The sequence below is a fragment of the Lonchura striata genome, chromosome 4 (assembly GCF_046129695.1).
Source record: "Lonchura striata isolate bLonStr1 chromosome 4, bLonStr1.mat, whole genome shotgun sequence".
Lineage (NCBI taxonomy): Eukaryota > Metazoa > Chordata > Aves > Passeriformes > Estrildidae > Lonchura > Lonchura striata.
The window spans coordinates 9,711,368-9,726,517 of record NC_134606.1 but is presented as its reverse complement, the minus strand read 5'-3'; the positions used below and the strand labels follow the sequence as shown (position 1 = coordinate 9,726,517).

The 15,150-nt window shown below is 41.4% G+C and overlaps 1 protein-coding gene across 1 annotated transcript in view; it reads right to left on the bottom strand.

The window, feature by feature from the left end:
- Positions 1-14,361: 14,361 nt before the first annotated feature.
- Positions 14,362-15,150, bottom strand: part of RGS12 (regulator of G protein signaling 12) — an 83,777-nt gene continuing 82,988 nt past the window's right edge. The window contains exon 18 of the mRNA XM_077782731.1: positions 14,362-15,010. Coding sequence (XP_077638857.1) covers positions 14,649-15,010 — 362 coding nt within the window. The 3' untranslated portion in view covers positions 14,362-14,648. The remainder of the gene's footprint in view (positions 15,011-15,150) is intronic.

Here is a 15,150-nt window from a genome sequence, read left to right as displayed (position 1 = left end):
CAGATGGTTACCTGCCCAGCCATGACTTGTAACAGCAGCCATCCAGCAACAAACTGGAAAAGTTAAAAAGAAAGAAAATACACATTACTCTGATAACACTTTTTGTGTACCAAAAAGCTCCCTTCTGCCACCAACTGAGCAAAGCCATCTCTGTCTTGTGAGCGCCTGTCTGAGATAGCTGCACTGCAGAATCACTTCTCCCACAGATGCAGAGGTATTGCTAAAACTGAGATTTCACCAGAGCAATCTATTTCAGCCCCACCCTGCCCCACAACCAAAATCCACAGGTTTGGCTGGAACAGCAGTGTCTGTGCTCGAGGCTTTTGCCATGTGCTGTCAATCAGGGACCACACCTCCTCACACCCAAAATCCCAGAGCCACAACAACAGAAAGAATGCCATAGTCCTTGCTTAAGTTGTGTGCTGCCCTTTGAAGTTTCACCAGCACAGCTATGGAAGGAATATGATTATTTTTAATTTTTTTTGACCCAACAAAGCCATGGCAGTAGGTCCCAGTGGTGAAGCAGAGCTATCCCTGCACAATTTTGACATGATGTTTTATCATGCTGCAGGGAATTGACACACTGCTCTGTCTTTCATCACAGTAATAATTCCTCTTAGTTCCACTAGGCTGATATAGGTTTATGGACTAAACTTTGATACTGTGAGCAAGGCTTGGAACAGCAGGAAGCAGGCAAAGTTGGAATTTCCTTCCCAAAATCCAACAAACAGGCAGAAGAAAAATCTTTGCCTCTGAGCATTGCTTATTGCCAAAGATTTGAAGTGAATAAAGCTTCAGAATAGATCTGTCCTATTTTTTCACTCATTTCAAACCTGGAAATAGGATGTACAGCCAATCTGATCTGCCTGAGAACACCTAGCAAAGCTGAAACATAGACTTCCACTTCCTCTCCTCATTCTTCAGTCTGGCCATCAGGTTTCAAATCAATAATGCCTATTCAATGGCTTGTAGACATCTGCTTGCCATCCAGGTTACTGAAATTTTGCAAAGAAAGGGAGAAAAAAAGCCATTACCTGCTATTCCATTCAAGAGTTCCCTAAAGTTTTGTAGAAAGGGAAGAGCAGGGGAGTAAGAAGAGGAGAAAGATACTTCTTTAAGACTGTGGAAATACCCTCTTCCACCCTTTTCCAGAATAAAAATCATCCACTTCCAGGACCAGAAACACTGTTTCTGTGGTGACAAATGTGTGTTGCAGGGAAGCATTTTTCCATGCCTAAAAGTAACAGAGTAGAAAAGCAAGAATGAAATCTACTTGTCAGTGTGTCTACTCCCAGTTGTTGCAGTTCATGTTGTAGATCTCCACCAAGAGCTGCAGTGTGTCCTTCTGGGGACTCACAGTTCCAAGCTTTTAGCTCAAACTGATTCCTTAACATGACAAAAGGAATAAACACCATCAGGAGCCACATCAGCTGATAGGATGGTGCTGGCACAAAGTTAAAAAAAAGCCATCAAAGCCAGGAGTTGCAAAAGCTGCCAGAGAAGCCCCACCATAAAATGGGAATTATCCCTGAGTGAGGTCTGAACAGTGAATTCAGGGTTCAGATGGATCTGAATCACTGAAATCCCCAAGTGCTCCATGTACTGCCTACCTTTGTTCAGCAGAGAGGTGTCTGAACAGGTCTTAGAGCCATAGCAAAAAGGCAGGATTTGAGGTGTGGTTTTTTGGTACATTTTGTTAAATTGTCATCTTTCACCTATTTATAAACAAGAAACTTTGTCTGCCTCTTTCAAGCATTTTGTAGAATTGTTAAAATGTTTGGGGGTTTTTTTGAGAAATAGTTTATCTTATTGGCAGGAAAATGGTCAGAAAACTTAGACTCAGTTTTGATGCTGAATTCTTATAAACCTCACAGGGCTTTGGGCATTTGGGAGCTCATAGGTGCAGAGTATGATCTATGCCAAAACCATCGTCCCGTGGGTCAGGCTGATGAGCCTGCAGAGCTGCTCTCCACCACCTTCTCAAGTCTATTCACCGGTGACTCACTATTTCCAGCTTAGTGGTGGAAACTTAGTATACAGGGAAATAAGAATCAGGTGTCTGTGGAGCTAATAACTTAACAGCAATGAGAAAAATAACAAAGCTATAGAAATAATCCATTTGAAATTTAAGAAAAATTCCCTGACATTAGGCTTTAAACTTCATCTAGTTCCCATTTCAAATGAGGTTCTGTATAATACTAAATGGATATAAACATATGTGTGTATACATATGCATAAATATAAATAAGAGAGAGAAAATCTGTACAAATGAGCTAGAGGAAAACCTGGCTTCAGAGTGATAGGATATTTGGCAGCTGTAAGGTCTGGAGCGTTGCAACTCTTCCCACCAGTGAAATTCCAGCTAGAGTCCAGCTCTTGTTTTCAAAGAAAATTCCATTTTCCTTTCAAGAAAGGCACATTCTGATTCTTAATTTTGCTGTACCTAATTTTGAACATTTCCTGTAAAACACAGAACCCAAATGTATTTGAAGCCATATTCTGCTACTACTAAAGACAATGAAAAGTTTCAAAATAAGACGAGGAATTCCTTTTCATGTTTGCAGACTGTAATCCTTCTGTATCAAAGGCTGAAATACATCAGTTTCAGAAGTTGTTTTCCTCTTTATATTGACATCATGGGAAAAAGAAAAGGCAAATAAATACACGATAAATGAGGAGAAAGAGACAGAAGTCTTGTTGCAGCTGTAAAAGAGATACTGAAAATGATGCCTCATAAATTGGCCTTTTCCTCATTTCCCACACTGCAATGTTTTTTATTACTTTAAATTTAAAAATAAGTAATAAAAGCTCAGACTGAGCCCAGCCTTTGAACTACTTAATAATAATGAAACAATATTAACAACTACCCTAAATCCTTAAATATCTGCAAAACGTAAATTAACTGAGTCAGCCATCAATATGAAATAATAAAATTGCAGAGGGTTTTTTTCATCAATTAGTTGACTAGACACTAGTGGAAAAGACAAGCCTAGACACACACACATCCATTTGCATTCATTCCTCTGTACCAGCTGCCAAGGTAGTGAGAGGGCTGTCTGGTGACTGCACATTCATGTGTTCCCCATTTTTACATTATTTTCTGACCATTGTAAATATTTCTGAGGAAACTTCCACTCAGCTACTGCAAAACTAAAAAAAAATTGAAAAGCTTTTCTTATTAGCGATTCCCCCTGTATTATTGCAAATTTCTAAGCTTTTACATAGCGATAAAGTAACCCAAACTAATGGGGTAGTGTTGTCCCCTGAGATGATCTGATTTCATGGCTTTAGTTGACATTATTGCACAAAGCCCAGACCCAGCTCCCTGGATAAGGAGACAATTGCAGGGGCATTGCTGGCACAAGGAACTAATGCAGGATCTAAAGCTCTGTAAGTGTGCTCTGTGCAAGACCTTTGTACAACCTGATGAGTACATGTGAACAGGAAGCAATTAGAACTATTTCTGGCATTAAAAATACAACTTTTGATTTATCTTTCAGGAATGTGTAGGATGCAAGAAAGCACATGTGGCAATTCTGCTCCTGGTGTACTAACAAGGCACTCAGTGCTAACTTGAGATTGGTGTACAAACCCAACCCACTCCCTTCTTTTTTCCTCTGGGGGACCTGCAAACTACACTAGAGACCTTGTTTTCCGTGCCAGATGGGATTTCCTTCATCTCTGCTGCTTGATATCACTCCCATCATCCTGGGAGCCACTACCAAAACTCACAACAATTGAGCTTGAGTCTCTGATAATCACTGAATATTCAAATCACCAGAACTGAGGTCAGCACTCATGGGCTAAAAGCACAGTGACATTTTTAAATAAATAAGGCAACACAGCAGCACTGTGAGTACATGAGGAACACTTCCTCTCCTCTCCTTTAAACTCCTCAGCTGTCCCAACACAGCAGGGCACATGTCACATCTGTCTCAGCAAATGGTGCAACCTCAATCTTGTCACTCACACCCAAAACCAGCATCTTCACCACTGGGTGACAAGTGAGCCTCCACCTTCTCTTATGTCTTCTAGAGTGGTGCCTTGAGGAAAGCCATTGTGTTTCTTTTGCTAAAGCAAAGACAGAAAGCTGAAATAATTTTGCTTGTTTGCTTATTTCAGCAAGAAAAAAGAAATCAAACTGGACAGTTGAGTTATTTTTATGGACCTTAGAGTAAAATCCAGCTACATTACATTGGCTCTCAAGAAAATCTGGAGTCCCAGTCTGTCCTCTCCTGCACCAGAATTTGCCGCCCTCAAACTGGGGATAATCTCTGCCAAACAAACTCTTTTACAAATGCCCCTCCCCACTCCTCCAGGCAGCAAGGCTGCAAAAAGCACACCTGGCAGAGCTGGCTGCTGTGCAGCTGGCATTCAGCAAGCATGGATTGGGTGCTGCAGCACTCAGCAGACAATCCTGGGACAGAAAGCTATGCCTTCAGCCAAATGTTTACTCCTCCTCACTCCTCTCACCTCCCACGCTCCCCCAGAACCTCTAGCAGCTCTCCTGGCTTCCCTCACCCACCAGCTCACAGCTCTGGGGTTTTCTGCACTGATTTCCTTTCTCTTCTCTCCAGGGACTGAAGCAGTTCACAGATCTAGCATGTTATTTCTTTCATCTCACTCCCTCTCATTCCCCCTGACATGTTGGCTGTGGATGTCCCATCCTGGCCCACGACCTTTGCCAGCAGCCCCCAACACCTCAGAGAGCACAGCAGCACAGGGACTGCCATCCCCCCGTGCACAAGATGGTCTCAGGGTGTTATTGGGTATTCCTGCTGCCACTGCCTTCTGCAGGGCTTGGGACCTCCTCTGGCATCTCCATCACATCTCTGCATGGAAATGGAGCTGCTCCTGGATGTTCTCCACGTTGTTCTCCAGATGTTCTCCAGATGTTCTCCATGATGTTCTCCAGCTGGCCTTGGCATGTTTCTGTTTAAACCCCCCACACTGGTGTTTATCTGACACTGCTGCCCTCTTATCCCCTCAGCCATGACCTCTTTGATCTTGCTCTGCACTGGCACCTTCTCTTCCCACACTACTGGGCCTGCACTCAGAGCTGTACCACCCCTCAGCTAAAAGGATCAGACCTTGTGAGTCCCTCTCCAGCCAGAGGTTGTTGTATTCACCTCCTGCCCAGTCCAGTGCTGCACAGCTGTCCTCACTGCCTGCACCCCACAGGAGCAGGCACAGGACCCTCCCCAGCCCAGCACCCTGAGCCACTTCTGTAATGGCTCCATGTCTCTGTGAGATCTCAGTTTTGGCCAGGTACAGCCACTGCAGTTGCATCTACATATTGCAGGTACATCTTTTTAATGCCTTTACCTGCAGCTGTGCTTATGGGTGTTTTTTTCTTAATGCATCCAAAAAAACTTCAGTTCTGTTATGAAAAAAACAAACGCTATCAATATAGCAATGGAAGAGCTGGGCTTCAGCTGCAGAAACAAAACCAAGCTGTGCTTTTACACTCCTAATCACACAAAGCTGTGAGTGATTTAAAGCTCTGCTATGATCCACAACGTCAGAACCTTAATTTGTACATGCCAGACCCAGATCTAAACAAGCTTTTAGAAGTCCACTTCAGGATAACACTTAGTTCTGTTACACCCAGATGTCATGATTTATCTAAAATAAATGCCTGCAGCCAGTCTAGGGTGCGTTTGCATGAAGAGACTCTTCCTCCTACTGCATAAGAGTGGAAAGCAGGTAACTGTATTTTTCAAGGACTTTGGTATAAACCTTTGCTGATAACCCTGGCTGAAACAGTGGGCCCATATACAGAGGCGTGTGGGGTTTTTTTTAGCTGTGTACTCACTGAAAACTGACAAGAAGAGGTGTGGAGGCACCCACCTTCCACCGATGCCAACACATTTAGGTAACTTGAGCACAGGCTGATTTGCAATTGTTAGGCACTGTACATTTTTAGCTGTGCTCAGATTCCTGCAATTCCACCCACTTTCTTCATTAGCATATTAGACGCCCCCATGGCATACTTTAAAATGGTCTATAAGTCAGGCTTGTGTGAGGGAAGTGGCTCCACTTGTGCAGCTGAAGGCAGCTGAAATCTTCCCTTTTGAAGGGGAAAGAGCACTGACAGGGAAGGGACAACCTCATGGGAAGGATGCCAGCCCCACAGCCTGCCTTGACTTTGGGGCGAATTCCTATGGTAGGATGGAGAGCAGAGTTCACAAATAATGCTCCAATTATTCTGATTGCAGGCCTAATAGTATCCGAGATGGAAACCTGTATACATATATATGTATATATAGATATATCTACATTTTCTGTATGCTTTTGATCTGTGTATGTGTGTATATATATGTGTATATATATATATATATATATATATATATGTGTGTGTGTGTGTGTGTCTGTGTGTGTGTGTGTGTGTTTGTGTGTGCATAAACCAGATGTTTCTTCTGCTCTCCAAGTAACTCCTGTGCCAAGGGCTGAAGAGCCAGCTGACACCAGCTGATCAGCATTTGGCCACAGTGACCAGGGGAAGGCAGACAAAGAGGTGCCCTCTGCTCAAGCTGTGCCCTGGGCAGGGGGTGCTCCCATCCCTCGGGGTCACTGAGGCAGCTGCCAGGGCCAGCAGGGCTGCTTGGACACTGCATTTTTCAATACCATTGTAAGGATACTCATCCTAGATTTGTCCATTTGTTGCTCTAGCACAGTGTTTGCCTCAGCTTTCCCTGGGGTTTTTGCATGCCAAATTTAGTGGCAAATCTGTAAGGGACTCTTCAAGCTTCTCCCTTCAGTCTCCCTGATGCCAAGGTCTTGTTCCTATGCAGGAAAAGGACTCTTGGATCTCAATCCCATGCCCTGAAGATATTTGGGAGAGCTGGTGCTGTATCAGGTAGGCAGAGAGATAAGGCTGCCTCCTGGAAGGAGGAACACTGTTCCTTAGCAGGGCTGCCCTCTCACTGCATACAAAAACCCCACTCCTGATGCCTCTGTTATCTCCCTTTTGCCAGTCCATGGTCTCATCCTGCTGGGGACTGATGCACACTTTTTTCACCGAATCAATAGGGATTCTGTCCCTGGCAAAACTCCAGGCCATTTTTCCTGCACTCCTAAAGGTAAGGCAGGCAGAGATGCCCCAGGAAGAACCTGGGTTCCCTTCTGGTGAGCAGCCCTCTCCCCACTGCACAAATCCTGACTTCAGAAGTGACTGTGTACAATTCACAGCCTTGAGAACAGGCTAAATATTTCACAACATGGTCAATATCCCTGCTGTATTTCCTCTCTCTCTTTCTCCCCCCTCATTTTCCTGTACTTCCAGTGCCACTCCTTGTAATTGCTGTAGAAATGTAATTGCTGCTCTGTGTAATTGCTGCTGAAACAATCTGAGCTGTCATTGACTTACATTGTTCAGAGATCAAGAGGAACTGGCAGATGAGAGTCACCCCACCTAGCTTCAGAGGCCTCCTGCATATGTATTTACATCTGAGGTGGGTATCAAGGCTCACAGATTAGGCAGTGGAGACCTTGAAAATATAGAAATGTTAAATTTAAGGTATGAGTCACCTGTACAAAAGCATGGTTCAGCTCAAGGATGAAACAAATCATTCTTTATATACATGGAAGGTATTAAACAAACAATTCTTTATATCCACAGACAGTATTGATTACATCCCTAGCAAATATATAAAGTAGCACCTGTGTTTAGGATACAAAGACACCTTTGGAGCAGACACCTAAAGTTAGACAAGATCCCAGCTGGGTTCTCCTAAAGAGCAATGTCTTTCATATCAGCCCTGCTCGGTGTACTTTGGACTAAACTGGACTTTCTTTTGCAAATAGGAGTCCAAATCCTGTTGACTACAGAGTGTCAAGCAAGCAAAATTACCTCTTATGATATCACACAGTGGGTGTTTTAATGGTGCAAGCTGATGTCATTGCAGTGAATGGCAGTGAAGTCTCATACATCTGCATCAGTCCTTTCTCACAAGAGCATGAAACAAGCAGGCAAGATGCAAGGGGAGAAGCAGCTTTTTCCAGGAGATGGAGGCAGTGCAAGACCAGCAGAGCTTCACCATCCAGCCCCTTCCCACAGGAGATGAACATCTGCCTCCCTTCACAGTCTCACCAGGAATGAAATTGCAGCAGGTGTTGCTCTGGATTTTCCAACACACAAACTTAATCAACACTCAAATGAGCAAGGTGAAGATCAGAGATATGCTCCCACCACCACAATTATCTCCTGCTTGCAAACAAGTTTCAGCTAACTGCTCTGCATACAGAGGGCTGAGCTCAGCCAGGCATTGCTTCATCCTGGCCACAGCACTGACTCTGGACATTTTTTAAACATGGAAGAGGTTGAGGTTATGTAGCTGTTGGTGGTGGAGGAGTTCATGCTCCTGGTATACTGGTAAATAATGGCAAATAGCTACTGAAAAAGATGCATGTGCAAATCTATAAATGAGGGAGAATAGTAATTAAAGTAATAGTAATTACATTTCTCCTCATCACATGGTTTCATCTTTCCAGAAAATACTCAGATCATTAAGACCCCAGTTACCTCTTTCAGGAATGGGGATAAGCATTTAATTTTTGTGCCCTGGCCTAATAATTTGCCACTCCAACAGGAATTAGCTTTATTCAGATGAACTTCTACCTGGCCTTTCATTTGTCAGCCTCCTCTGGAACTGAGGTGTGAATCTGCACAATAACTGAGCTCTAGACTATTTTGGGATTGTAAGCAAATTTTTGCAAGCAAAGAATGCAAATGAGGAACAGGTTGGTGCTCCCTGGCAAGGCAGACACAAGGTATTTAAGAATATACTTCCCAAACTTGGACTCCAGGACCTTCTCCAGGGAGGTGGGTGAATGCCCTTACAGCACCCACCTTGACACTTGTTACAGGCTATGGGCACCTATGGAAATGCTCCAGTGGCTTTGCAGCTCTGTGGACCTGCAGCAGTGGGAATTCACATTTACCACTGGAAACCAGGATTAGATTATCACAGACAGCAATGCAGTGTTAGCATGGACCTGGAAGACCAGTTTCATCCCACTCCCATCAGCCATTATTTTCCACTCTTGGTACTTAAACTTCTGTATTCCTCTTGCTCTGGCACAGTTATTCCAAGCACAGAGAGGGATGTGGATGAGAAGGGGACCATTGAAGGATTGAAGAACCACTGTGTCACTGTCATTGTGTATAGATTTACTTACACAGGCATTGAACCCCTATAAGCTCCTTTTCTTTTACCCTCCCTCCCTCCCTCCCTCTCTCCCTTCCTTCCTTCCTTCCTTCCTTCCTTCCTTCCTTCCTTCCTTCCTTCCTTCCTTCCTTCCTTCCTTCCTCCCTCCCTCCCTCCCTCCCTCCCTAAAATACACAGATGGAGCATCTGTATATTTTGGCAGTGCCAGCAGCACGGGCAGAGCAGTTCTGATGCACTGGTCCCCTCAGACCACCACACAAATCCAGACAACACACCAAGACAATGCAGACAAGAAGCCAGAGGAGGATTACCTGCAAAACATTTGGCTACAACATTTGGCTTGCAATCCCTTTGTGTTGCTAGAATAGAGCAAAAGGAAATAATTAAAGGCTAAAAACATACCCCACTATTATTACATTCCAGAGGATGAGCTATTTTTAAGGTATATAAATATTTGGCAAGAATTCTTAATGATCCTCTTTTAAAAGAGTTTCTTTATGTAGTCTAGGGTTAAGAAGATATCTTTGCAGAATTTAATAAAATGCATGAGAGTTTTATGTTGTCTCATACTTCCACTTAAACTGCAATGTCTAAAAGGCAGCAGGTCCCAGAATAACTGAAAAAATATTTTTCATATCTTTTCCCTACATTGAAATTAAATATCAATTAAACATTATCAGCTCTAGTGGTATAAATGATTTACTTACTACAGACACAATTAGCATTTTAATGACTTTGACACACTTGAGATTCTGTAATCATTACTGTACAGTATAGGATTTCTTATTGCTTTGGGGAGATAAGGCATGAGGAAGAAAACCAATGTGTGTTTTCATATTTGAAACTGATCATATAGATATTTTAAGACAAAACCACAAATAAAACAAGGATACAACTAAAATTCTGTACAGCAGCATTTTAGACTGTACAAAAAATTTATCAATTGGCACCAAAAATATAAACAATTTTCTTATCTTTCACAGAAACAATTCAGAAAGTTGGTTCATGTGCAACATCTTGGATTTGTTAATATTTTGAGTAATGAGGCAAGATTTGCAGAACTTCTCAACAATTTTTATTTTCTGAAAAAAATCAAGAGTAACCTGACTAAAAGTGACTGTGTATAGAAAGGAAGTATTTTGGTAAGATCAATGAAATCTGTTCCTGTATTTTAACTGGCATTGGATTAGGGGTCACAAATCTCACAGTTCTTCATCACTCCACAATGCTAAAGTTGGGATGCTATTCCAAGAGCACAGAGAGAGGCACTTGGATGTGCCACTTGTTTTGCTGCAGGGTTAACACCCACACTATCCACAGAGCAACTCTGTTGTCACACAGGTTTGCTACAGTCCCACAAAGCTTGGAAATCTGCCTGTTCATGCAGAAAACAGGGTCATTTCTAAACACAAGTCACCGAGCTGTGGCTGGGAGCTGGGAGGTGCCTCAGACCTGTTCTGGCTTCTCACACCCCTCGATAAGGACCTGCTGCTGTCTAACTGAACCTTTGGAAACTTTTCAAAATCTTGGAGAAATTGTGAAAAGATGCCTCCAGGTGTTTGCATCACACTACCACACACACACCCTCTCCCTGTCTTCCAGCTACCAAGCACCTTAGGAGAGACCATTTTAAATGACAATATTTGCTGTCAAATCCAAGTTGGAGAGGGCTGGGGTGAGCGCCGCTGCTGAGAGACAAGGATTACTGGCAAGGATTTGTTTCATGGCAAAAATCAAGCTACTTCCAAAAATAAAAATATGCTCGTAAGCCCTGGTTATCTCTGCTACAATGAGACACAGAGGCTGCCAGCTGAGCCATGTCTTCTTGAAGTTTTCTTTAAGAAATTAAATTCCAGCATCAGAAGAGAAGCAGGAATAATGCAATTCAAGCTACAGCAAAGGTACAAAGAAACCAAAACTTGCAGAGTCCTACTGGGCCAGAAAGACACAGCATCTTTGAACATTAAATAGCCCCCAGAAGACTTCCAGGGGCATGAGAAAGGACAATGCAGCCAGGTATTGGCTCCTTCCCATGGAGCAGTAAAGCTCCTGCAAAGTCTCTTTGCAATGCCTGTTTATGTGTCTTCATAACCCCTTAGTTCCTTGCCACACAGCCCTCCAGAGCTCAACTGTGCAGTGATTTATTTTGCATGTGTGTTGTATCACACACCTGTTGACAAGGCACAAAACTACAGTAATCCTATGGGGGAAGTCTTGTAAGTTTGCCTAGATGTGTATTTTCTATTCTTCACAAAGGCTTTAAAATTAGACCACAACAAAACTCTGACTTGTGGAACCAATGAGGCTGCAAACACTACAATTGAAAATCAGATACCATGACAACAAGGGAAATATAAGACAACTGCTACATTAAATAAGATTTGGAATGCTTCAGGATTTTCTGAGTGTTGGAATGGGAGTTTTTTTATATCACTGGTTGTTATAGTTTCAGGTTTGAGAACTGCCACAGGTCAGATAGATCTCCCTCTTTCACCTAAAAGGATGGAAAGACCCTTTTTATTTATCATCATGGGATGAAGAAGACAAAAGAGTAACTCTGCATGACTGGAGTTTCCACATGGAAAAAATGGGGAAAATGGAAGAGAAATAAAGCCAGCTAGAATTCAATTATCTTCAGGAACAAGCTGGTAAGATAAAGGATCATGTTATCAAGCAGGGCTTCAATTAGGCTGATTTTTAACTGTGAGTAGATTTGATTAGTAGTGTAAATCACAGTATGAGGAGGCAACTTCAAATCATATTATAATGCTGAAGTCACACAGTAATAAAAACTAGACCACATCCCTAGTAAAATATTGGAAGCCATCAGCCAGAGACAGGCTGCCCACATTCCTTTTTATTAACTCATGATTCCAGCTGGTTTAGCTTTTATATTCTGTCAGATATTGAAAGAAGAGATAATATTATTAATGATTTCTAGGTCTAAGGAATTAATTTCTATTAGTTCTAGATAAGAAGTCATTATTTTAAACAATCTGCCATTGACTGGCATGACAGTGTAGCATGGAGAGAAGGAGCTTTTCCCATGAGCTTTTCCCATCCTTTGTTTACAGGATTTCCAGGCATTATGCCAAGACTTTTCTCTATGTTAAAGAAAACTCCATTCTTTCACATCCTTCATTTTCCTGCACACAGCTTGACTCCCATGCTGTCAAATTCCCTTTGAATTCTTGATACAGTCAAATCCATTTTGTTGTACTCAGAATTTATGAACTTCCATTTGCTTGTTTTTCTGAGCACAACAGCTCAGGGATAGAAAACAAGAGAGGGTGGAGAAACACCTGGCTTCTCTTAGTTTCAACTGATGGCCCCTAATCCTTGCATTAGAAAAGAGTCTGAAAGTCAATCCCCCTCTCTATGGCACTCAAGGTTTTTCAGCTGTCTCTCTTTCCAGATGAAGAATTCTGTATTGGTTACCCCAGTCACTTGAGTGCCCTTGCACAATTTAAGATAATAAACCTTGTTCCATCCAAAATATTGATCAGAGATTAATAAAGACTGTCATGATTGCATTTGAATTTCAAGTTTCTATCTGTCAAATGCTAAGATTTTATTTTCCAAGACACAAAACCAGTGCAAAGCATATCCCAGGTCAAAAAGCCCTCTCTTAAGTTTGACTGCTGTATTTTTAGTTTTGATTAGAACAAAGCTATTAATTTTACAGAATATAAGAAAAAATTATGGCCATTTATCTGTGAAAAGAAATATCTGCTCAAGGGTAACTATTAGCAAAATACTATTAAAAAAGAAAAAAAAAAGAAGAAGAAATAAACTCTTTAAAAATACATAAATATTTAAATATTTTCACATCACTGGGCTATGTTCTGCCTGCTGTGTTTCCCAAATCTCTAGTATAATTACACCACCACGATTTTATCATGACTCTAAAAATAGTTTAAAGCTTGAAAGTTTAAAAAAGTACAGCTATTTTCACAGCATATACCTTCATACACGCTGAGTTGAGTTTAATGTCAACAAGGATTTTTCCTCAACATCAGAAGCAAAATCACTTACCAGTAGAAAAAAAAAAGGAAGTATTAAAGCTAATGAGTATTGTATCCCTTAATCTCACTAGAGTATTTGATGTAACACTTAAACATTAAGCTTTAGGAATCTTAACTTATTATTACAAAATTATACATAACTTCTTTCTCATCTTACACATTTGAGTTTAAGAAACTGAGTGACAGCATCCAGTACACTCAACTATTCAGAAAACTCATGATTCATGGTATGCTTTAGGAGCAGACATAGAGGAATTAATCAATATTTACCTTGATGCTTTAAACCTACTGCCTGTGTGGATCTGCAGTCCAGGAGATATGCAGCATGACTTTTTAATTTTCACAATAATTTCAAACCAGTGAACCCCCAGCAGTCTCTCTATATCCACTCAATATGATGAGCAGATTTCCAGCACGCTCAATTTTTCATGTACCCTTTTGCATGTCCAGACTTATAATCTCTCCTGAAGAAATGGTAATGGAGGAAAAGGAGCAGGTGGCAAAACCAACATATTCAGCAGTTTTAAATATCTTTTCCTTCTCAGAACTCCACCTAAGGCCAGAAAATTAACTGAAACTAAAATGAACAACAAGAAGAATGAGAGGCACTGAACTTTATTGAAGAGCAGTAACCAAATTGCCTTTCCCCAAAGTTAAGAGGCACTGAGAGCAGTGGTGAGGAGGGACCCAATGACCACCACACCACTGAGTAATTAGATATATATCTCTGGTATGGAAACACCACCAGTGCTGGCTACAAAAGCAGCTGCTATTCCCAGCACAGAAAATTCACAATTTGGGGTTTTTTAGTTGTTGCGTAGAATGTTTTTTTTTTATATTTTTGGTATGTGGTTGTTGTTGTTGTTTTGCTTCTTGCTGTTCCTATAAGAATCATCTTATTGCATATATCCAGGCAATGCATTAGACAAGACGGAATTCCACTTGGACATCTTCCCAAATGTAATGAGACAGACAGGAAGATATTAAGAAAAATATTCCTAATCTTTTTTACAGCAGTAACTGATTTTACTTACATTTGAAAAATCTACTAAAACACAAGGAATCCCAAAGACAAGGGAATACCATTAGAAGACCAAACTAAAATTATCTTAAATAAAACAGGGGAATTTAAAGTTTGTCTTAAATAAAGACAAGAAGGGCAGGGGTCGAAATCATAATTTTAATTGCACTGTTCAATGGAATCATTCCAGGAAAAATAATACAGAAATGGAAAAAAAAGCAAAACCAAATAGCTCCATACTTTCATTGGAATATTATTTTTTCATTCTAGGGCTTCCAACTCATATCAGAAGTGATGGTCTCTAGCCAGCTCTTTGAAGAGCAAGTGGATATTGAAAACCACTTACATCTTGCAGAAACATGTCTCTAATACATATCTCCATTGCTGCTGATGCCAAACAAAATACCAGAAAATTTAATTAGAAGCAGAGATTTAAACAAAAGTAGCTTTATACTGATTCTCAGTGGCCTTATTCTTCTCACTCTTGACAGCTATCAGAGATGGAAGGTCTGATGTCCTGTAAACTCCAGTCCTCATCCTCCCTTGGCAAGATCTCAGTTCAGAGATGTAACCTTCAAAGCTGAGGTTCCCTTCAGAATCGTCACAGCAGCGTGTGCCAGACTCCTCCAGCTTGACCCCATCCACATCAATTATCCTGTTCACAGGGAGCTCCATCCTGGGGTTCCCTCTCACACCAGGAGGATTAAAGCTTCTGCTGGGCTTTGCTTTTAGAGAGGTCTGCTCATAACAGTTTCCTGAAGTCCCTTGTGAATCATTTTTCTTTCTGTTTGCACCTAACAGAAGAATTAAAAACAAACAAACAAACAAAACATAAAACAAGAGAATTATGTATCTTCTGGTTTTAGCAGTTTTCAACATTGCAACCTTCTCCAAAGATAGTCAGCTGGGATATTCATCTACCAAAGAGATTTAC